The 23,160-nt window shown below is 45.9% G+C and overlaps 2 protein-coding genes across 6 annotated transcripts; both read left to right on the top strand.

Annotated features, from left to right (window-relative positions):
- The first annotated feature begins 2,868 nt into the window (after positions 1-2,868).
- Positions 2,869-9,821, top strand: LOC310747625 (uncharacterized protein). 3 transcript variants are annotated; one of them, XM_083582213.1, is made up of 4 exons: positions 2,869-3,099; positions 4,079-4,246; positions 6,178-6,930; positions 7,799-9,821. In XM_083582213.1, exons 3-4 carry the CDS (start codon positions 6,211-6,213, stop codon positions 8,612-8,614), a joined length of 1,536 nt encoding a protein of 511 aa, XP_083438339.1. In that variant the 5' UTR covers positions 2,869-3,099; positions 4,079-4,246; positions 6,178-6,210; the 3' UTR covers positions 8,615-9,821. The 3 variants fall into 3 exon arrangements, with proteins under 3 accessions (XP_083438339.1, XP_083438341.1, XP_083438340.1); XM_083582215.1 differs by lacking the exon at positions 2,869-3,099 and adding an exon at positions 3,537-3,841; XM_083582214.1 differs by lacking the exon at positions 2,869-3,099 and having other exon boundaries at positions 3,537-4,246.
- A 4,862-nt stretch (positions 9,822-14,683) lies between these two features.
- Positions 14,684-22,551, top strand: SULT2A1 (sulfotransferase family 2A member 1). Of its 3 annotated transcripts, none has more exons than XM_083582224.1 (7): positions 14,684-15,045; positions 16,468-16,603; positions 17,422-17,630; positions 18,256-18,382; positions 19,187-19,281; positions 20,663-20,843; positions 21,798-22,551. In XM_083582224.1, the coding sequence occupies exons 2-7, from the start codon at positions 16,468-16,470 to the stop codon at positions 21,947-21,949; spliced, it is 900 nt and encodes a 299-aa protein (XP_083438350.1). In that variant the 5' UTR covers positions 14,684-15,045; the 3' UTR covers positions 21,950-22,551. The 3 variants fall into 3 exon arrangements, with proteins under 3 accessions (XP_083438350.1, XP_083438348.1, XP_083438349.1); XM_083582222.1 differs by having other exon boundaries at positions 16,465-16,603; XM_083582223.1 differs by lacking the exon at positions 14,684-15,045 and having other exon boundaries at positions 15,646-16,603.
- The last annotated feature ends 609 nt before the right edge of the window (positions 22,552-23,160 follow it).

The raw sequence follows: 23,160 nt of genomic DNA, 5'->3' as shown, positions 1-23,160 counted from the left end.
CTAGAGGCCGTGAGCCTGCGCCATCCGGACACTTCCGGGTCACGTGGCCAGCGTGACGAAGCTGCAGCTGGCGAGCCAGCACCAGCGCCGCACACGGAAACACCGTTTACCTTCCCGCTATAAAGCGGTCCCTATTTATCTACTTGCACTTAAGAGTGCTTTCGAACTGCTAGGTGGGCAGGAGCTGGGACCGAACGACGGGAGCTCACCCCGCCGCGGGGATTCGAACCGCCGACCATACGATCGGCAAGTCCTAGGCACTGAGGTTTTACCCACAGCGCCACCCGCGTCCCTTTTATGAACATTAAAGTGCATTTATTCATATTAATTAGTGTATGCACATTTTATTGAAATCATCTTTGGCCCTCTTTTTCAGGGGTGGAAGGGTAGGATATATAGCTACAGCTGTTCTTGGATTGAACTATCTGTGAAATGGTAACCTCATGGTTGGATTACTGCAATGCACTCTAGGCGGGGGGGGGCTACTCTGGAATAATAGAATTGTAAAGTTGGGAGGGACTCTGCGGATCATCTGTTTAAACCCCCTGCAATGCAGGAATACGCAGCTGTCCCATATGGGGATCAAACCTGCAACCTTGTCACTATCAGCACCATGTTCTAACCAACTGAGCTATCCAGAAGAAGTTGTTCTGGAGGCTACAGCTGGTACAGAAAGCAGCAGCTAGGTTGCTTGTGGGTGGGTGGGTGGGACATTGGATAGAACACCTTTGCTATCCCAATCCCACAATAGCTGTAGCTATATATCCTGTCTTTCCTCTGGAAGAAGCCCAGGGTGACAAGCACATCAATGATAAAGCATATATTTTTTTAAAAGCATTCTGAAAACAGTTACATTCTAAAAAGCTTAAAACATTCTCTGAACCAGTGATCTCAGGGTTGCCAGGAACAGTGTTTCATGACAGGGAATTTTCGATTTCCTCCTGAAAGTCAATAATGTAAATAATGAGGGAGACAGATGCACCTCACCAGAGGAGGACATACCAAAAATAGGGAACAACAGGTCAATGCCAACCATGCAATCACCAGCAGCAGTGGCATCACCATGAAGCTTTATTTGGTTAGCACTTGGGTCCTAAGCGATTTAAGGCTCCATCTGCTACTATTACCTTGAATTGGGCCCAGTAGCTCACTGGCAGCTAGTGCAGTGCTTTCAGGATCGGTGACACCTGATCTCACTGCACTGGATCCCACCCTAGTTCCAGCCTCCAAACTATCTTCAAGGGCAGCCCCACAAACACAAGGTCTTATTTGGTATATAAAAAAAGCTTTCCTATGTTCCTGACTTTAGCCCATGACCAGCATGGTAATGCAAATCAATGCCATACGGCATTTTCTTATAGTGTGGACGGCTAAAAGCTCTGTTATTATCAATTAAAAAACAGCAACCAGATTGACATTCTCAGTTTTAACCAGATCTATTACTGAGAGACTAGCTTCTCTTCCAAGGTTCAAAACATTCTTCTCCTGGGAACATTTACAGCCTTGTTGACATTGCTGAGGCAATGAACACAACTCAGCGACTGTGTTTACTGCCTCCGGTTAGTGTACTTGGCACCTGAACAGCTCCAGCTTCTTCCATCTAAGGAAGGTGCTATCTGTGGCCCTATAGATGTTGTCAGACTTCAGGGCCAGATTTAGGTCTGATGAGGCCCTAAGCTACTAAAGGTAATGGGGCCCTTTATATGTCCAGCTGTCCTTTGTCAACAACAAATTGTCACGGTTTTTTGTGTTGACTATATGCTATATGGTAATTTATGGACCTAATAGGTATGTAAAGCCATTTGCCACTGTTGCTGTATGTAGGTTTTATTTGATTTGTTTTTTCTCTTATGTTTTGGAAACTATAAGTTTTTTTCCCCTTTACATTTTTTGGGGGGCCCCAAGAGAGTGGGGCCCTAAGCTATAGCTTGTTTAGCTTATACGTAAATCCGGCACTGTCAGACTACAATGCTCATCAGCCCTTGACCATGAGCCACGCTGGTTTCATGTAAAGGAAATTCCTAATTGTTATGTACTGAGTTGAATAGGATCCAAACTGCAGCAGTCTGATTGGTCCTAGAACAATAGGATCCAAAAGGCAGCAGTCTGATTGGTCCTAGAACAATAGGATTCAGAATGCAGCAGTCTGATTGGTCCTAGAACAATGCAGCAGTATGATTGGTTGGCAGGAACCACCCAATCATGCTCCAGATAGAAGTGAATCCACAACCTGATTGGCTTACAGTAGAATTCCGGAATTAGCCAATCATGTGCAGCCCATTGTGTAAATAATGTATATAAAACAGATACCTTGAGGGGACTTTCATTCATTCCTCCTCACCACTATGAGCTGAATAAAGAGCATGAAATCACTTTGCGACTCTGAGTGTATTTCACTAATTAACATCAGGAAGAGCATTCTGACAATAAGAGCTGTTGGACAGTCTCCCTTAGGAGGTGCTGGCCTCTCCTTCCTTGGAGGTTTCCAAGCAGAGGCTGGGTGGCCATCTGCCATGGATGCTTTAGCTGAGATTCCTGCAGTGCTGGGGGCTGGACTAGATGACTCTGCGGGTCCCTTCCAACTGTACAATTCTATGATGGGAGGGGGGGAGGGAGTATGACGCAGCACATCATTTGCACTACAATGCCCACTAACGAGGGAGGGGCTCAAATATTTTACTGGGGCGGAGCTAAGGGCCCCTGGGCCCTTAGGAGTTGGCCCTATGAAGCAAAGAAAGGGGGCGACCAATGGCGCGGGAGGGAAAGGGAAGAGTGCTTGATCCTCGATGCTTGATCCACTGCGGAATCCAAAGCGGGGGGGGGGGGGCAGCGAGACGGTGCATGCGCACTTGCGATGGAAAGCAAGCGGGGTGTGTGTGTTGGGGGCCTGCTAAGACATGCACCAGCGTTGCTGCTGCAGCTGCCGCCTCCTGGAAGTGCTGCCGGGTCTGCCGAGAGGAAGAGGAGGGCGGCCCAACTCTTGGTGCGATCGCGTGTTTCGCCAGGAAGGGGTCGGGTTGGGGGAGCTCCGAAGCGGCGCCGGCGCGAAAGGGGCGGAGGAAGGAGGAGCGAGACAGAGGAGGCGGGCGGCTCCGCAGGGTGAGTCGCGGCAAGGCTCGCCGCCCCCCTCTCTCCCGACTCCCGCAGGCAGGCAGGCGAGGAAGGGGTCCGCGCCACCCTACCCTAGGGCGCCCACAGAGGGAGGCGGTGCAGTCCCTCTCGGGCGCGGCTCCGTGAACCCAGATCCCCAAAGGCTGCCAGTGCCCCCGTGGCAACACCTGAGCCATCCTCGAAGGGGAGGGTCAGAAGGGAGAGCCCTCCCCCCAGAGGTGGAAGGAGGGACGTGGGATCCTTGACTTGCCCCATGAAGGAAGTGGGGAACCTGATTTTATTTTATTTTAGCAATGCCGAGGTGGTCGGCCGCCTCTGCCTTCCGCCCCCATTTTCCTTATTAGCAGTGGATTCAGACGTGCTACACACAGTTTGTGAAACAATATGGGAATTCCAATCTCTCCCCTCCGCTCAGCAGGATGACGGCAGTAATGCCATTTGATCTGCCACCCGCACTTCTTCCTTACCTAAATAAAAGAAAAAAGGCAGGATAGAATTGGGATGGGGGGGGGTTAACATTTTTTAATAAACCAACATACCAACAAACAGAAGTAGCAAAATCAATCACCATATACTGTAGGTTCTGTCTTGCGGTACTGTGCTCTCCACCTTCCACGAACCTAGTAAACCTCCCAAATCTTATTTGAGGTGTCACCTGCTGGGTTAATTTCAGCAGGTCTTGCTGAAATCCAGTAGTCCCAGGGGTATTTTGAATTTCTGTGCCTTCAAGGTAGGGATGTTTTGTCTGTCAGTCATTCTCAAAGGAGAAGCTGTTTAGAGCATTTGCCCATAGTAGATTCGTGGATATATATATATATTCTAAGAAGATTGGATCATGGATTACATGCCGTATATTGTGGTGAATTTCCTGTGGTGGGGAATGTCATCAGTAGACAACACCACATTGCATGTGTTTGTGTGGCCTCCAGTCATATTTTTTATTGTTTTCTCCTATTTTTTTGCATAGGGTCAAGGAGACCAGTTACTGGTAACTCTCAGCATTGTTCTTTGTTGGATTAGTCACTGAAGAGATGGCCCATACTGCTGCCAACTGCCATTTTGAAAGGATGATAGTGGCAGGATCCACACTCCCATTTCACTCGCCGATAGTCTTAAAATGAAGACCTTCATTTAAGTAAGTATATGAAAATGTGGCAGATCACTTGACTCCTGAGGCTTCCGCCATTTTGGATGAAAGTAGTGGCACTCCTTAATACCAGGGCCGTTGTTAGAAAGTGGCTGAGGGGACCCAAGCCCTGGGCCTGTTGTGGTGGGCCACATATCCCACATTCCTTCTCTCTCTTGTGTAAAACCTTCCTTTAAAAAAAAAAAAAAAGCCTATAGGTCAGTTGGGCACCCTGCACATCTCAGTGCTGCTGAGACTCCATCCATGTACCACCTTAATTTTCCAGACCCATTTATGATGAGTTAACATATTAATATTTTGAGTAAGTTTGTGTCATTGGACTATGCCCCAAGTCCTTTAAATACCTAGTAGTGCCTCCCATTAGGCCTTTACTGCTTTGCAGCAGCCAGGTTTCATGATACTTGGAGAATCTGGAAATGCACAAGAATATTCTTAGAAACAGAAGGCACCCTTTCCCATAACGCAATAGCTAGTAGTTGTGGTTGGAAACTTGATTTTTCCCTTGCAGAAACACACACACAAACACTTGGAATATTTTCGTATGCACCGCGTATGTACTTTGTTGGCATTATAAAGTGTCTTGGGAAATCAAGCTGTATTTCACACTAACAAAACAGTATATCGTTCCAAGTTATGGAGTATATAACATCTTACAGGCACACATTGTAGATATTAGGATGGCTTAGAACACAACACAAAATTTACATGAAAAAGGTTTCTTTGCAGAGAATATATCATTCACACAGGATTATTGTACAATTGTATATTTGCTCTGCTTAGCCTTGTGTGCTTGTGTTTTTCTAGTGCATGCAGTTGTGTGCATGCTGCAAAACAGACTTGGTAAACGTGCACACGGATTGAATGTTCCATCATGTTATATGAACTTCTTTAACATATGAAACTGCCCTTCCTGAGCCAGCAAAATGCGACCTGCTTTTCTCATTGATTGGCTTGCAGCTGCCCCTGCTGGAGCAATATTGAGGCCGCTTCTGGAACCAAATTACCTAAGAACATCAGAAGCTGCCTTCTACTGAGTCAGCCCATTGGCCCATCTCACCCAATACTACTGTCAGTAGTGGCTCTCTAGGGTTTCAGCCAGGAGTCCTAGCTGGAGTTGCCGGGGATCGAACCTGGGACTTTGTTCATGCAAACCATGTGCTCTAAACCCTGAGCTATGGCCCTTCCCCAATTTACCAACTGCCCAAACACATCATCAGCACACAGAGAGGCAAAAGATCCAGAGCTTGGAGAGGAGAGGACCATGCTCACCAGGTGAATGTGGCTAGACTGAGAAACACATTTTGGTCTTGAATTGGTGTCATGTAATGACTATGATGTGTGTGTGTGTGTGTGTGTAATTTTTATTGAATTTTCTGTTTTACAGTTTAAAAATATCAATAACTTTCCTTCTTCTCTTTCCATGGTTCATTTTACATATCATATAGTTACAGAAACTATACCATTCAGTATTCCATTATTACATCCATTTTAACTTGTTTATCTTAATGCTGCCAGTGTTTTCAGCTGTACACAGTTATTTCACATATATTCAATAAATGTTTTCCAATCTTCTCTAAACATATGTTCATCTTGTTCTCTTATTCTATATGTTAAGTCTGCAAGCTGCACATATTCTGTCAAGCTGCCACTCTCCTTTGGTTGAGACCTTGCCTGTTTTCCATTTTGGGGCTAACAAAACACGGGCCGCAATAGTGGCAAACATAAATGACTATGATTTTGAGTTGTGTGTTTTACTAGGTGGTTTTGGGCAAGCCACCATCCCTCAGCTGTAGTCTTATCTTCAGTGATAACAACGCTGACCTACCAGACAGTGTTGGTAGTGAGAGGAGTATGTGAAGTGCTTTGGACGGGAATAAGAAACACTAAGCAAATTACTCGTTTTTTGTCATTTCTTGTAGAGGAGTGGGCTCGTGAAGTTAGCAGCACCCGCCATGGTGGACATTCCCTCTTCTCCTGCCCATGAAGTGGATTTCTCACCATGTCGCATACCTGAGAATGGCTCTGAGGGATCCGAGCTGCCGGTATCCCTGGAGGACTGGAACGATGGTGAGAAGGAGCTGGACTTCACCGGAAGCTCTATAGGCCACTCTAGGAAAAAGCACTTTCTGTGTGTCTCATTGCAAGGCAAGGATGCCACCGCTGCCACCTCCAAGACTGAGGTGAGGGTGGCAGAACTGCAACACTCCTCCCTCTCTAGCCACAAGCCCCAGCAGTGTAGAAAGCAAGGGTTTGTGGCCCAGGAGGTGGGCAGGCCTGTAGGCAGCATGGAGGAAGCTGGGCCTTCCCATGGGAGGCATCTACGGTCTCAGGGTGCCTGCAAGAAGAAGGGAACTGCGGAGAATGGGCAGGAGGTGCGGGAGAATCTAGACACCCAAGCTCCCCGCTCAGATGACGTGGTGCAGCTGATAAATGAAGATGGGGTGTATTCCTCAGCCAAGCTGGTGCCCGCTACGAAGGTGGCGCTCTCGCCGTGCCTGCCGCAGCGTTTGGAGCTCTGCAGAGGGGAGGATTTTGAGATCCGGGAGGTGATTGTGGACGAGAAGCCATTCCAGTGTGCCATCTGCGCCAAGGCTTTCAAGCGGGCATGGGAGCTGTTCAGCCATGAAGTGGTGCACAATGAGGAACGCCCTTTCTGCTGCCAACTGTGCCAGGTGAGGCGGGTGAAAGCAGGCAGGAAGTTAGAAATGAGAATGAAAGGGGAAAAACACAGAGAACTAAACTGTTGGGTTCCCATGATTAGCCTTTGGAGCAAGGTAAAACTCCAACTCGTATTTTGAGGTATTGTTTCATGCTTCCTGCTTTCCCGGGCCTGTAAACACCATCTAGGGCAGAGTCTTTCCCTGCAGCATTTTCCTTGGGAGGAAATAGTAAGGGATGTATATGTGTGCGTTTGTGTTTTGTGCTCTTTATATTGCAATAACTAAGGGCCTCCATATGTTGCTGGACTGCAACTCCCACCATCTCTGACCACTGGCCATGCTGGCTGGGGCTGATGGGAGTTATAGTCCAGCAACACCATTGTAAAGTTGCAGTTCTCATATATAACAACCAGCTGGGGTGGAAGCAGTTCAGGTATTCTGATGGAATGGCAACAGCTCAGGAAAGCCAAAGGCATTCTTTTCATTTTGGGCAACAGCTGGTAGCCACCAGTCATTCAAAAGCAATCAGAGCGCCTTACATAAGGATGTTTCATGGTTAAGCCATACAAAAATCCAAAAAGATGACCATCTTCTTTCTTCTTTTTGTAAATAATTTTTGTTAATTTTCCATTAATAACTTTCCAATTAATAACATACCAAATCATAACACAAATAATAAAACCAGTTATACATTCCAAATTAAATAGATGACCATCTTCTTTCTGTGTGGCTTTATCCATATGATAAATGACAAGAGGCAATTTGTGCAGAGGAGCAGGCACCGGAAATTATTCCTCTCTGTCCGGCAGGGGATCCCTAGGGGTTGCTGCGTGTGTGTCAGTCTGTTGCTTTCTGCCCCGCTTTCCCTCTCCCGCTCCAGGCCTCGTTCAAGCGCCATTCGGACTACAAGAGCCACGCCCTCGTGCACACGGAAGAGCGGCCCCATCGCTGCGAGCTCTGCGGGAAGCGTTTCAAGCGCGCCTCCAACCTTGCCGAGCACCGGCGCATCCACTCGGGGGAGCGCCCTCACCGCTGCGCCGCCTGCGCCAAGCGCTTCAAGACTCCCTACGAGCTGCAGAGGCACGTGCTGACGCACTGCGCGGAACGGCCCTTTGCCTGCACCACCTGCGGGAAAGGCTTTGCCGCGGCGGGGGCCCTCCTCCTGCACCAGCGGCAGCACTGCGATGACAAGCCCCACGTCTGCGGCGTCTGCGGCAAGCGCTTCGCCTACGGACACAGCCTGCGCGTCCACGAGAGGGTGCACACCGGGGACCGCCCGTTTTCCTGCGTCCTCTGCGGCAAGGCCTTCAAGCAGTCCAACGCGCTGGCCTCACACGAGCGGGTGCACACGGGGGAGCGGCCCTTTGCCTGCGCCACGTGCGGCAAGGCCTTCAAGCAGTCCTCGTACCTGGCCATCCATGCGAGGTCTCACACCGGCGAGCGCCCCTACGCCTGCGCCACGTGCGGCAAGGCCTTTGCACGGCCCTCGCTCCTCCTGCAACACCAGCGCGTCCACAGCACCGAGCGGCCTCACCGGTGCCGGCACTGCAGCAAACTCTTCAAAGACTTGGCCTACCTGGCCGTGCACGAGAAGGTGCACACTGGCGAGACCCCGTACAAGTGCTCCATCTGCCAGAAGGGCTTTGCGCACCCATCCAACCTCCTTCAGCACCAGCGAATCCACCGGGATGGATAGCAAGGACAGACGCAAAGAATAATTTGCCATTCGATGTAACTTTACTTTCCCTGACTAACAGAAACGCAGCAGTTTCTGTTCACCTGTGCGCTCCAACCTGCATCAGTGCCACGCGTGCCTGTTGCGGTGGATGGAGAGCATCACTTGCATGCCCTTTTGCACATTCCCCAAGCCATGCTCAAGCTTGCCTGGGCATGCGTTGTTGTACACAAATGCACTATGGTTCCCCGCCCCTGCAGCAGCACGAAAATAAATAGTATCTGGAGTATGAGGATCAGGGCTCCGTGTATTTCACACAAAATTGCACCCTCTGAGAATCTGTGCTGTAGCTTGGTTTTTCATCCTGCAAGCATGTTTTTAGTCCATAAGATTATAGAAATAATGTTGAAAACCATGCGTGGTGTAGTTTTGCAAATCGGAGCCATAGGGCTGAGCAGGAAATCTACAGGAGCTGCAGTGCTCTGGGTAACCCTTTGTCCTTTTCCTTAGCTAGCAAAAACAGAATTGTGTAATATAAGCAAATGTATGCACATTGGCTTAATTTGCATAATGTGGTCCACAGCCATAGTTCTGAGTATTGTCGTCTTATACCCTGATGGGCAGTATTGCTGACTTATAGTACCTTGCATATTTGCAGGTGCTTACAGAACTTCCAAAAAAAGTACTGTAATTTGTGGATTCTTTTTATAAAAATGTGGGTCAATGCCAAGTCTCTCACAGTGTTGTGAGAGTGTGTTTGTTTGTGTATTGTATTATGCAGGGCCAGCCTTACCATTAGGTAGAGCGAAGCAGCTGTCTCAGGTAGCAGATGCTGGAGGTCGGGGCTGGAGGTACCACGAGGCTTGCCATATGCCACCTAAGCTAGCCTGCTACCCTCAGGTGCAGTGCAGGATGCGCTGACCTGTCATCATTGTTGATGTAAGATTGACTTGCCAGGCCTGTCTGTACACAGAATGGGAGGGAGGAGGTCTTAACCTTTCTTCTCTATTGTAGCTTAGGCAGAATGTCAAGCTATTGACACAATGGGCCTCCTTCCCTCTACTGCTGCCTTTGAGCAAGAGGTGGTGTTTGCAGTATTACAGAAATAAGCTAGGGAAAATGCCATCTATATGTTTAAATTGTAAACCGCCCTAAGAGCTACAGTTATAGGGGCGGAATACAAATAATAATAATAATTTCAATTAAAAAGCAATCCTCTTTTTATTTTCTTTATGTCTTGTGATTTCCACATGCATGTAGATTATTTGTGGGATGAAAAAATTCCTGTGCTCTATGGGGTAACCAAATTGAGAAGATCAGCGGATCTCACATCCACAAACTGAAGGTTGTCTGTTCACCATACTCTCGCACATGAGATTCAAATGGTGTTAATTATGTGTGTGGTCTAAGACCACTGAGCCTCTTGGGCTTGTCGATCAGAAGGTTGGCGGTTCGAATCCCCACGACGGGGTGAGCTCCTGTTGCTTTGTCCCAGCTCCTGCCAACCTAGCAGTTCGAAAGCATGCCAGTGCAAATAGATAAATAGGTACCGCTGTGGCAGGAAGGTAAACGACATTTCTGTTCGCTCTGGCTTACGTCACAGTGTTGCGTTATGCCAGAAGCTGTTTAGTCATGCTGGCCACATGACCTGGAAAGCTGTCTGTGGACAAACACCGGCTCCCTCGGCCTGAAAGCCAGATGAGTGCTGCAACCCCTTAGTCGCCTTTGGCTGTACTTAACCGTCCAGGGGTCCTTTACCTTTACCTTAGTTTAACATATACTTAGAATTTAAATAAGGATCTCTCAATAGTTCACATTCAGACACAATGGCAATCCATCATCTGCTGTTATGAGGGTGCGCTTTCCCTTCCCCTTCTTTTGCACACAAGGGAAAAGAGATTAGGAGATTTTATTTTGCAACAGAACATAGTTTGGGTTCCGGATTTGAGGGCAATATGGTTTGCACAAATCAGTAGTTTGGTGCATTTAGAATCTAACTGAATCAGCAGACTAGAAGCAGAAGCTAATCTCAACACCCACAAGGGGATGATGAAGAGGAGAAGGAACAACACACATCTTTTTATGTTGAACTCTGAATCAAACCATTGCCTCTGTTATCCTTACATGCCAGAATTATCTCCATATTGCAGACGCAGGGGCTGAGGCTGAAAGGGCGGTGGATTGCCAGAGACAAGTGGGTTCATAACAGAGGCAAGGTTTGAACCCCTGCCTTGACCATTGACCTCTACTTCTGTGTATGTGTGTGTGAGAGAGCATGTAAAACTCCCTGTGGCTTCGGGGTGATTTTTAAGGGTAACCTTTTTGGTGTTTTAGAAACCCATCACCACCAGGCCTGGATTCTGATATTGTGGCCTGATTAACAGACCTGCACACCAATAAGCTTAATGTGACCTGCCACAAAGTTTTCATTTGGTGGTTGTTGCTGACTGCCATCTTGATCTTGACTAGAACCTCACTGTTCCATCTTTTACAGTGATTTGAATTCAGAACCTAGAAACCCATAAAGTCCAAACCTCTTGAACAGCCTAACAACAAGAAGACTCTGCCTGCCCATAACAATGTTAATTTAATAAGTTGCTGAGATGCCTTTTTTAAAGGTGATGTTATGAAAGCAATTCGGACCTCAGAGCCCAGAATGAGAGATAACAAGTTTGGTCTCAGATTTATGACACTCTTAATGTGCCCTGGAGACACCTCATCAGTTGTGGAGAGATAGAATTGACCAAGGCTTAAATACTTTCCTCTTGGATACATTTGGAATTACCTGTTAAAACCAAATTTAAACCATACAATCAAAATAGGCCGGTCATTCTTGTGGAAACAAATTGATCTCTGACTTTGACTTTCCAAGCTATTTAAGCTCTACAGATCACCACAGATCCTGCATGTTCAGGGCTCTTCCACTAGAGGGCATGGAGGAGTAAGAGACTGGGCTCCCTTTGCCAAATTCAGATTTCACCCCCAACTAAAAAACGGGGTGGGAGTCCAGAGGTAACAGAGGACACCTGTGCAGAGAAGCAAGGAAGGGAAGGGTCCTGCCTTGGTGCAAACAGGTGTTATGGTTGAAAGTTACCTCAGAAAAGGTGGAGACCATCCATAATCTGGGAAACTATTGTGGATCTTTCCCCAATTATATACTTTTATGATTTTTGTGAGTAAGAAAAAAGTTGCAAGGTTGAGTGTTTCTGTTGAGGATACTCTATTCTCCCTAATTTTCCACACACACCCCTCACAACGGGGAACATTTTTTTGGCCACAGTGCACAAAGTCTTCATTGCACACCCCTCTTTTTTTGTTGATGGGGAGAAAGGTTTTGAAACTTTTCTGTACTTCTGCAAACCTTCTGCCATTAACTTGGGGTTGTCGTATTTCAGAAAGTGAAAATCGGGACACAAAAGTTGCTGTTTTTTGGCAATGTTGAGCTTTTTTCAGTTTTGCCCAAAGTTGTTGAGGTTTTTTTCCACACACACACACACACACACACACACACACACAAAAAATGTACACCCCCCCCCACGGCTATTTTTAAGGGAAATTGGCAAAGATGATACTGCTGATACGGATTGCCATACTTGCGGATTTTATGCCCAGACACTGCTTTTGACTGCAGTATTCTGGATATGTCTGGGAAATTCCGGACGTAGGTCAACCTTAGTTAACTTTTCTGAGTGTATAGTGCCCTTTTGACTACATAAGCAACAACACAGCCTGAGCATCAAAAGTATCTTATTCACACCTATTGGCCTATGCTGACAAAATGGCTATTCTCATGAGGCATAAAAATCAGAAACAGCACCCCTAGGCTAGCCCCCATTTATGTGACATGTAAAAAGTATTGTAAACAAAGCCCATCTCATGGAAGCTAGCTGGTACCACCTATTCTGGACACAGTCCTATAAAACCTGGCAATTCAGATATGTAAAGCATACTTTATATACGCCATCACAAAAATGCTTAGGTATATATATTACAAATTACCGTAACTCAGTTGGTAAAGCATGAGACTCAGTCTCAAGGTCAAGGGTTTGAGTCCCCCGTTGAGCAGAAATTTTCCTATACTGCAACAGGCTGGGCTTGATCCTTGCGGTCCCTTCCAACTCTACAATTCTATAATGAATTAACATCAACAATAATAAAATAGTATCAAAACAACATGTGCCAAAACATGACAAAATTGGACAGGGCGGGCGGGGGAGAGATATGATAAGGAGTCAGAGAAACAATATAAAAATACTGTCTATTTATTCCAAACATGATACTTTTCAAATGTAATGGTGTCTATCAAGGGCCTTAAGACTGCAATTCTGTAGTCACTCGCTGGGCAGGAAGTCCTATTGTGCATAACAGGTTTTAGTTTCAAGTACTTGAACTGTAAGGCCACGTTCCTATACCCACCAGCGTAAAATAAGACCCATTGAATTCCATGGGACTTACATGCATTGGTCTAGGATTCTACCGCAAAGCATGTCAACCATCCAATTTATAAAACACAATGTCTTTCCCTTGGGAAATTGGCTCACTGACATTTCAAACCATTTTCTTCCTCATCAAGATCCCACTTTACACACAAACATGTAGCCTGTTAAGAGTTGATGGGGAAAAGAAATTACATCATCAAGGGAAACCCCTTTAGAACATGTAACAACGTTTCTCTCTCTCTCTCTCTCTCTCTCTCTCTCTCTCTCTCTCTCTCTCTCTCTCTCCTCTGTAATTCACACAGTAACTAACTCCCAAGGGCAAAGCATTTCACAGCCAAGCTGAAAATATCTACTTTCTTAAAATACATATTCTATCGGATGGGAACCTACTATCAAGGCTGCCTCTTGCATAATCACAGTCATTATTCAGTCTGGCAATTCATTACCAAAGTGGATATTTCAGCTTGGCTGAGGAAGAATAAGGATACATATATGTCATAAATACACTGAGAAAATAAGATAGAAGGTTCTAACCTTCAGAGATGTAATGTGTTATTCTGCACTCTGCACTTTCCTGAGGGCTGAGGAGTGCTGGGGTACTGCCTCTGGGTCCCCCCCCCCCCGCTGCTTTTTGAATGAAACATTCCTTGGGGATTTAAGATGTCTGCAGTATTCATTGATAAATGTAGAAGTAAATGGAAGCAAAGAGGCATACCTGAAGCACAGAGGGGTCTGAAAAGAGGGTGCTGGTGAGCTCCCAAAGATACAGTTTCAGTTCCAGCTAGAAGCTTGAAGCTCTTGAACCCATGGCCCTGAGCTGAAGAGTCCCATGCTCTACCAGCTGAGCCATCCATGTATGTACATGCAGTACCCGAGCAGCTGGATCTAGCCACTGTTTCTGGACCCAGAGAGAGTGATGCTACATCAGAGACATTGTGGTGAATTAAAATGTCGGCTGGAATTAGCTGCTCAGAGCACCAGGCTGAATCTTTTTTAAAAAAGCAAGCAGGGTTCAGGGCAGGTGGGACCTGCAAGGATGTTGAGGCCTGGCTGCTGCCCAAGGATGCCGGGTTGAGCTTGCATCTTCCAAACTGCCAGCTGTGGTCTCTCCCCCTCTCCGCCCCCTCATGCCAGCTTTGCTTGTGGATAAAACATCCACAACCATAAAGGTTAAGGGCTTTGGGGGGCGTCATATTTAAGCAGATTCTAAGCCAGTGGTGAGTGGTCAATTACAATGAATGGGGCACTGCTTCACCAAGCTCAGTGTGCCCTCAACCAACCACCAGCTTGCCTGTCATCTTGCAACCAGTCCGGGGGGTAGCGTTGCCTATCAGCTTCCTGCTCCTTAGCCCCCTCCACCACCTGTGGGTCTGCCTGCCTTCTGCTCCAGCAGTCCCAATGGGCCTCGGCCACCAGTACTTTCCTGCAAATAAGCATGCTTTGTGTTTCTTTCCGATTTTTCACTCCATCGACGGAGATGGGCTAAGCTTATCCAGTGAACTAGCAACTCGGTTCGTAGCAAAAGCAGGGGGGGAAATACTTTAGGACGATGCAGAAATCTTCATCTTTTGAATTCAAGTGGACAAGGAAAGGCTGAGGAGGAGGAGTCAGGTGATGGGGTTAACAACAACAAGCATTCCAGCCGCAGCAACAAGGCCTGCTTATGAATGAGACTCACAACATCTGATTCACATTATTTCCACCCATGCACATTTCTTTTTTGTTTAAAGCCAGGGTCAGCGAGGGCTGTATAGACTGTGCGGGACATTCTGTTAATGATTTGCCTTTGGGTCGCTGCTGCTGCTGCTGAGGCACATGAGAAGATTAATAAAGACCTTCTGAAGAAGAAGCAGGCAGGCTGAGCTTGGGGCAAGCGGGTGGGAGATTTAGCTGCCCGCTACTCTTTGGCAGCAGACGTTACCACGTTATCCCACCCATCCCTGCAATTTTGCTGTGGTCTCCTGGAACTTCTCCTGCTCCCTACACATCCAAGGAAGCCATATTATTGTACAGGTGAGTAAGCAGATTTAGAGGAAATTGAGTGTGTGTGTGTGTGTTCCTGCAAATGCAACATCAAGCTTACCATCTCAAGAAGGTTGCTATGCTCCACCTCTTGCTGGGCATTGGCTGGTTCGCCTGTGGCCCTTACAGTTTCTACATGCCATGGGGCAAAGAGGGCTCATGTATCAGTACTTCACAGCACATAGAAACAACATTAAAGCAGGGCCCACACAAGGAAATACCTACTATTGGGTCCCGTTCAGCAGTCCGGTTACTGGTTCCATATAGGCCCTAGTTCACATTCCTAGATATGAGGGGCAAAGAGCCATCTGGCTCATTCAGGAATATTCCAGGCCTGCTTCCTGATTGTCACCTCTTATTAAAACAACAACAACCAGACCTTTATTATTTCTTTTTTTTTACTTTTGGTTACAGATAGGTAGCCGTGTTGGTCTGCCATAGTCAAAACAAAAAAAAAAATTTCCCCCTTCCAGTAGCACCTTAAAGACCAACTAACTTACTTGACTAACCAAGAACTAACTTAGTTCTTGACTAACCAAGAACTAACTTAGTTGGTCTTTAAGGTGCTACTGGAAGGGAAAAAATTTTTTTTGTTTGTTTTTACTTTTGGAGAGAGAAGGAACAGTGTGAGACAATATTGTTGTTGCTAACAGAAAACACCAACACCTGCAAAAATATAGAAAAAGAAGGAGGTGCATAGTTTGAGTTGCTCCCCAAATCACGACGATCACTTCACTGAACCATCATTGTGCAGCAGCTAGAATACTAATGTCTGGCTTTAGCTGGTGCACCAAAGGTAGCCATGCCCTTGTAACCTCCAAGTTTGACTACTATGATCTGTCCTTCAAGTTGGTTCAGGAATTGCAACTAGTGCCACAGTCAGGATGCTTATGGGAGTGGCAAGCTGGGTATAAATTCCATTTTAAAGCAGCTTTCCTGGTTACCAGTTGTTTTCTAGGCCCAATTCAATGTGCTTACAGTTACAGTCCTGGACAGTGTGGGGCCCAAAGATAGAAGAGAATGTCTTCTTCGAATATGGATCTGTGGATAAGGTTTGCTGGTTGCCCCACACAGGAAAGAAGTATGTAGTGCTGGGGCCTATGAAGAGCTTGTTCAGTGGCAGCTCCACATCTATGGAAAGCTCTCCTCACTGAGGTACACCTAGCTTGGCTCAAAGGCTTTCATGACTGGCCACAGCTTAGTGGAGCAAGGAGACTTCTTTGGCTGGCCTCCCCGCAGTTCCCTCCATTGGCCAGGGCACAGCGATGGCAAACCTCCATTCAAAACCATTGTGTGCTTGGATCCTGACACCTGAACACACTCTACAGTAGACCCACCCATCTGCATCAAGAACCCACAGTTTCACTGGTGCTTTGTCCCCATGTTGAATTCTCTTTTTTTGCTCCATAGGAGATGGCTGTCCAGTATGTCCATTATAAGGGGATAAAGTTCCCCCCTGGATATAACTCTGTGGAGAACCTTTGCTTTGCTGAGAATGAGTTTGAAGTGCGAGATGACGACATCTTCAATGTGACTTACCCCAAGTCTGGTAGGAGTGGGATTCCTGCTCGGGAATCGGGTGGGGAATGGGATTTCAAAACGGAAAGACATTCTACATTTGTATAGAATCACAGAATGCAGAGCCCTGCCCATTATGTTTGGACCTACTATGAATTCAGGCCAGCTTTCTCCTAAACAAATTATTACAATCCCATCTTTTCTCGTGCACTTGCAAAAATGTAGCTGTTTATATGTGCTTCTGTAACTTGCTTCCCACCCCTGGAAACATTTGTAGTTGTTTAGTTTTTAGGCGGGGGAATTAAAGGACAACATAACTGAATCTGGAAACTGGATAATTAAGACAATGGCCTTAACATTCTTTAGAAAGACTTAAGGTTTTAAATTCTGTAATACCAGCCTTAAACACCGAATGCCAAAAAATGAAACATGGGATTGCTCAAAATCCAAAATCAAACTTGCTTGATTCAGAATTGATTCAGATTCAAATGTTGCTTGAATTTGAATGTTTGGGAAATGTTATTAAGGATGTAATCCTCTATCCACTTTCCTGAGAGTAAACCCCATTGAACTCAAAGGGATAAACTTATGAGTCGGCATGTACAGGAAGGTTTGCACTGCATATTTTGAAATCAAACTCAAAGCCTGGTTTTCTTCTTCACCACTCCCACTCCCAAATTTTGAACCAGATGTAGGAATTGTGGTGGATTGCTTTGCAAATGGTTTTGGGCCAGCCACTGTTAGAAAATGATGGTGTGCTTGGCTTAAAGTAAAATGAATTTGTGGGTACCGACAAAATAACAACCCTCATTAAACCTGTGGATTTCTTTCTTTCTTTCCTTGATCAAGGAACAGTGTGGATGATTGAGATCCTCAGCTTGATCCTCAATGGAGGTAATCCAAGCTGGAATCAATCTGTGCTTAATTCCTGTCGTGCCCCCTGGTTCACCACCCAGCTAGGCCTGGAGGCAGCGCATCTCCTCCCACCTCCACGGCTGCTCACCTGTCACCTCCCCATTCATATCTTCCCCAAAGCCTTCTTCAGCTCCAAAGCTAAGGTGAGTAAATGGTGAGAAGCTGAATATGGAGTTGCCTGGGGTCCTATCAAAGAGTCTAGGGGCACTGCCATGGTGATTGCTTGTGCGTGAAGGGAAGGACATCTTTGAAAATGGAAAATAACATTTCATTTGATCCAGGAGTGAAGGAGAAAAACAAACCTTTTTGTAGTACTGTGAGTCTAGCCCATTCAGCACGAAAAACTCCATGTTGGGTGTGCAGCTTATTTACAGAGGTGGAGGGAAGTTTTGTCATTAAAGTTGTGGTTATAATTCCAGGCCAGACTTTTTTTTTGCTTCAAGTACCTTAAGCTATTTTCATTGCAAGGACTTGAAAACCAAAATTATAACTACATAGTATAGTTAGTTAAAGTGATCAGTGTTGGTGTTGCCATATTCACCAGTGAACCATATTCCAGGTCTCATCTGTACCTGCCCTTGGCATCTCACTGTTATCACTCTGAATGGCAAAAGCCATTTTTCACCACAGAGGTTCAGCCTTGGATCATGCAAAGTTCCAAATTTTACAACCTAATGCTCAGATGGTTTCCCTGTAGTCACCCTAAGTCAGTGTTCACCCACTGATAATGCCCCACCCCCACCAATTAACAAAAGTTTTCTCCCTTAGGTGGTGTACACATTGCGGGACCCCAGGGATGTACTTGTTTCTTACTATCATTTTTCCAAAATGTGTGTCCCGTTTGAGAACCCCGAATCCTTCAACCACTTCCTGGAGAGTTTCCTGAGTGGGGATGGTGAGTTGGATTGAGGGTGGGTGGCCAGAGGAGGAAGAAGAAGAGACTGGGACATTTGGGTGTCCTTGGTGGAAATCCAGTTCATGTGCCAAGCAGTTCATTGCCACAAGATGCAATGAGGGTCCACTCACTCAGGTGGCTTTCGAAATAACAGCTGAGACAAATTTATAGGGCATGGTTTATCTATGGGTTTGCCTATGACCCTCCAGATATTGTTGGACACCCACACCATATTTAAAGCACTTTTGGATTAACAGTCATGCCTTCCCCCAAGGAATCAAATAAATTGTAATTTGTTAAGGGTGCTGGGAATTGTGGCTCCATATATGGCGTGATCCTCATATGGGTTCCTGTTGTGTGGCTGCTTACCTGCATAAATCTATCTGTATGTGCAGAGACATGCCTTTTCAGACCCTTGGATGCATGTGTGGCAGTCAGGGTCAGGACCAGCAAGGTGCAGTGACATTGGGGCCAGGCCAGCAGGCTTGGTCCCTTTCCCCCTTCTGTGCATTATCTTTACTCATGCAGAGAACGTAGGAAGCTTCCTTATTCTGAGTCAGACCATTGGTCTACCTAGCCCAGTACTGGTCTACAATGACTGGCAGTGGCTCTCCAGGGTTTCAGACAAGGGAAATTCCCAGTCCTACCTGAAGATGCCAAAGATTGAACCTGGCACCTTCTGCCTGCAAATCAGATGCTCTACCAGTGAGCTACATCCCTTCCTTGTAAAAAAAAGGGTTTCTGTAAAAAGTATTTCCACCACCCATTGCTGATGTCTCTATCTCCGTGTATTCCTTGGTGCAGTACCTTTTGGATCATGGTTTGACCATGTCACAGGTTGGATGAAGCTGAAAGGCAAAAGCAACCTCCTTTTCATCAGCTACGAGGAGCTGAAGCAGGTGAGAGCATGGGGCAGATCGCACCCTTTCCAAGGTTTCTGTAAAGCATCCTCCCCATTGGTTGAAAAATGAATGCAAACCTATTCCACGCTTTCTTCATTGGTAAGACAAATGAAACAATGTTTTAGCAAAGTGAAAATCAGGGTTGAATTCAACGCTACCCACATGTAGTTCTACCCGTACAGCAGGACTTCCTGTTCTTCTCCTTGTAGCTCACCCCCAGTCTGTTCCAGACGGTCCCCCAACTTAATAGAGCAGATTTTGAATTTGTAATGGGGAGCAGGGGGCTGCAAGAGAGTGGAGGGGGAGATTCCACTGTCCAAATGGAAGTTTATAGACCAAGCAGAATTGCCATGCTGGTAGGGTTGCCCTTCAGACACAAAAGTAGTTTTTGAGCTATTTTTAAGGAAATTTGCCAAAATCTACACTTCCGACATGGGTTACAATGCATCTGGATTTTCTTGGACATTTCATCAATTTGTGCCTGGACACTGTTTCCAACAGCCAAATTCTGACTATGTCCAGGAAATTCCAGACGTATGGCAGCCCTAGGTGTTGCATGCAACCCAGAATTCAAAAATGTCTGCTAGGTGATGGAGGCGAAAGACAATTTAGACAGGATAACATAGGAACCTCCCATACACCAAGCCAGATCATTGCTCCATCTAGCTCAGTCTACTGCACTGCCCCACAGGTTTCAAACAAGAGCCTTTCCCAGCCCAACCTAGTGATGCCAGGGACCTTTTCTGAGCAAAGCATGTGCTCTTCCAGTTGCCCTATGCCGCCTCCCACTTTTATTTCATTCATCCCACGAGTCACAACCTGTATTACTTTTCCATTGTTATCAGTTCTTAAACTGCATCCTAAACATCACTTGAGCTGCAGTCATGGACACACTTTCCTTGGAGCAAGTCCCCGGAGTAGACATGTACAGGATCTTGCTGTTCTTTATTTAAAGATCTACCTCCTACTCATTTCCCCTGGGGTTGTTGCATTGGATATTGCAGTATCATAAACAGGCAGACACCATTATTAATATATGGTGAAACCTCAAGAAGCTGTCTCTAGTCTTTCGTCTTGGCTGTGATTATGCCTCAAGTTTTGTGCAAAAATTAGAACCCAGGGCATGATAACAGAGGGATTTGGGGTTAACTGGGAAACTAATTCTCTGGCTGTGCTCAGGATAAATAGGTCTTTGTATATTCTACAGTTTTCTGACATGATGCAGGATGAGTGCACAATTCATCACTATGAGCATCTCAAATTTCATTAAAACACACACTTCTGGATACAAAACCTTAAGACTGAAGTTAGGTATCAAAGAACATAGGTCTTACTTTTTCTGCTGCCTAGAACACTAGTCCCCTCTGTATCTGTTCAGGACCTGTTTGGTATTGTGGAACGCCTCTGCCATTTCCTAGGGAAAGAGCTCGATGAGGCAGCGATTACATCAGTGGTGGAGAACACTTCCTTCGAAGCCATGAGAAGGAATGACATGTGCAACTCAACAATGCTTCCCAAGGAATTTATGGACCAAGAGAAAGGGACCTTCCTGAGGAAGGGTGAGGCTTGCTCCAGTAGCTTTTTCCGTAGTTTCAGAGGAGATGGGGAAGAAGGGCCATGGCAGACAGATCACGGATAAAGGAACAATCCAGCCCCAGTGCCAACAAAGGTGAGAGAATTTGGGTGGCACCACCAGTGACCTTGCACAATCAAAAATGGCTGGGGCGAAGATGGAGTGAGGACAGGAGTGGGATGTGTGTGTGGTGACACAGCAGAATCTGGTGACACAGCCAATGGTGTAGCGTGGGCTGTCAGCACCCGGGGCAAGGCAAGTAATTTGCGCCCCCTAACCCGTGGATTTTAGCACTGCGAGTGCGAGCGTGCCCCCCAGATGTTGCGCCCAGTGTGGCCGGCCCCCCCTGCACCCCCACGCTACGCCACTGGACACAGCAGAATCCTCTCCATGTCAGCAAGACCAGAGACGCGCCACCCGAAAACCATTTATATTAATCAGTGCTGAGGCCCATAGCCCTAAATTAAAAACCAGGCGATAATTAGCATGCATTAGTGCAACAGTAGAGCATTAGGTTGTTAATGGGGTGGGAGAGAGCAATGTAGTATCTTTGCCATTGCCTAAGAGGCAGGCAGTGACAAAACAGAAGGGGAAAGTTAAGCAACTTGAGAAGATCTTGGCTGACTGGCCATAACAGAGAGTCTAAATAAGTCTTCTGGCACCATGGGAGAGAGAGAGAGAGATCTGAAGGCTTCTACTTTGACCTCTGACCTCCTGACTCTGCCTTTGCACCGGTCACTTTTCCCTTTGCTGGAAGTGTCCTGCACAATTTCATTGGCAATTACAGGCACCCTTTGATCTAGTAGCACTGGCTTTTACAATGCTTATTTTCTCTGGCGGGCAGAGGAGCTGACTTGCAAAGTGCTGGGAAGCTCAGCTCCAGAGAAGTTTAATAAAAGGTAGTTTGAATTTAATTGTTGCCTGTGTCCTCATTTTCTAGGCATCTGCGGAGACTGGAAAACTCACTTCACAGTGGCACAGTCTGAATACTTTGACAAGGTTTACCAGGAGAAGATGGAGGGCCTGAAAGGAATATTCCCTTGGGAACACACTAGGCAGGAGAACCACTTGGGAAAAGGCCTTAATTTCTGAACTGAAAGATGCTGCAGCTTAAGCTTGTCTATCTGTTACCAAGAAAGCCCTTCCTTAATCCTAAACCCTTAAGTAGAGGCACTTTTTTGTAGGGGAAAATGTATGAGCTCGGAGCAATTCATAACATTTTTAATAATTTCACATGCTTCAGGGTGCTGGATGTGAACACATGTCATGCTTCAGGGCACAGAGTGGCACATGATGTATCATGTGAAGGCATCTACTGCAGTCATCTGGCTGAAGCTGGACTGCATTGGAATTAGCAGGGGAAAACTGACGGAGGCTGCCTTAAGTTGCACAGAAGAAAACGGGGATCTAATCATGTTTCTTTTTCAAAAGAAATATTATTAAGGCAAGCAACGAACAGCAGCTGAATATAGTGATGCAACACACTATTAATCTCAAGATGATAAAAAGCAAAAGAGAGGCAATTTTTAAAATAATAATAATCAGTGCTTTTTTCTAAAAAAATGTTTAGGGGTACTCTCATTTTGACTCAAGAAAATCACCATTTTATAGTTCAAATAGGGAAAAAATAAATACAGTAAATGGACAAAAGTACAAAGATTCACAAAATGTTTAGGGGTATGCGTCCCCCTGCGTCCCCCAGAAAAAAGCACATATAATAATAATAATAATAATAATAATAATAATAATAATAATAATGACATCATCATCAACAACAACAACCAGTTTTATAGACAACCACAACAGAGACCACATTTTAGAATCAACAGTGTGGATTTCAGAAAGTTATTATTCTAGAACGTTTGTGGGAAAGGGCTTCCGTACCCCATAAAATAAGCTTGAGGGAAGGATGGGTGGCAAAGGCAGAGAGGCCTGCAAAAGCATGTGTTTGGGGGCAGCATTTACCGGTAGATTTGAGCTAATCAGATGCCTTTCCTAACTAAACAGTTTTTAAAAAATAAATAAATAAAAATGGATTAAATTTATTTGTTCTTTTGGCTGCAAATCTGGAACCTGATCAAAGTTAAGTCACTTGACTCCCACTCCTTCTCTATTGGCAGCTTTTCTGGGTACAGGCATCTCCATCCTGCCTTGTCCTCCTTTGCTTTCAGGCTTATTAGCTCTGCTCAGTCAAAAAGCCTGGAAAGTTGTGTGTGTGTGCGTGTGTGTTTAAAGTTTTTCCTGGAATTTAAACTTGTTCTGAAAGGGAAACCTAGAAGAAAGTAGCCCCTCCCCCTAGCTGG

Source organism: Podarcis filfolensis (genome assembly GCF_964270895.1).
Source record: "Podarcis filfolensis genome assembly, chromosome: 13".
Lineage (NCBI taxonomy): Eukaryota > Metazoa > Chordata > Lepidosauria > Squamata > Lacertidae > Podarcis > Podarcis filfolensis.
This window is presented reverse-complemented; position numbering and strand designations above follow the sequence as displayed.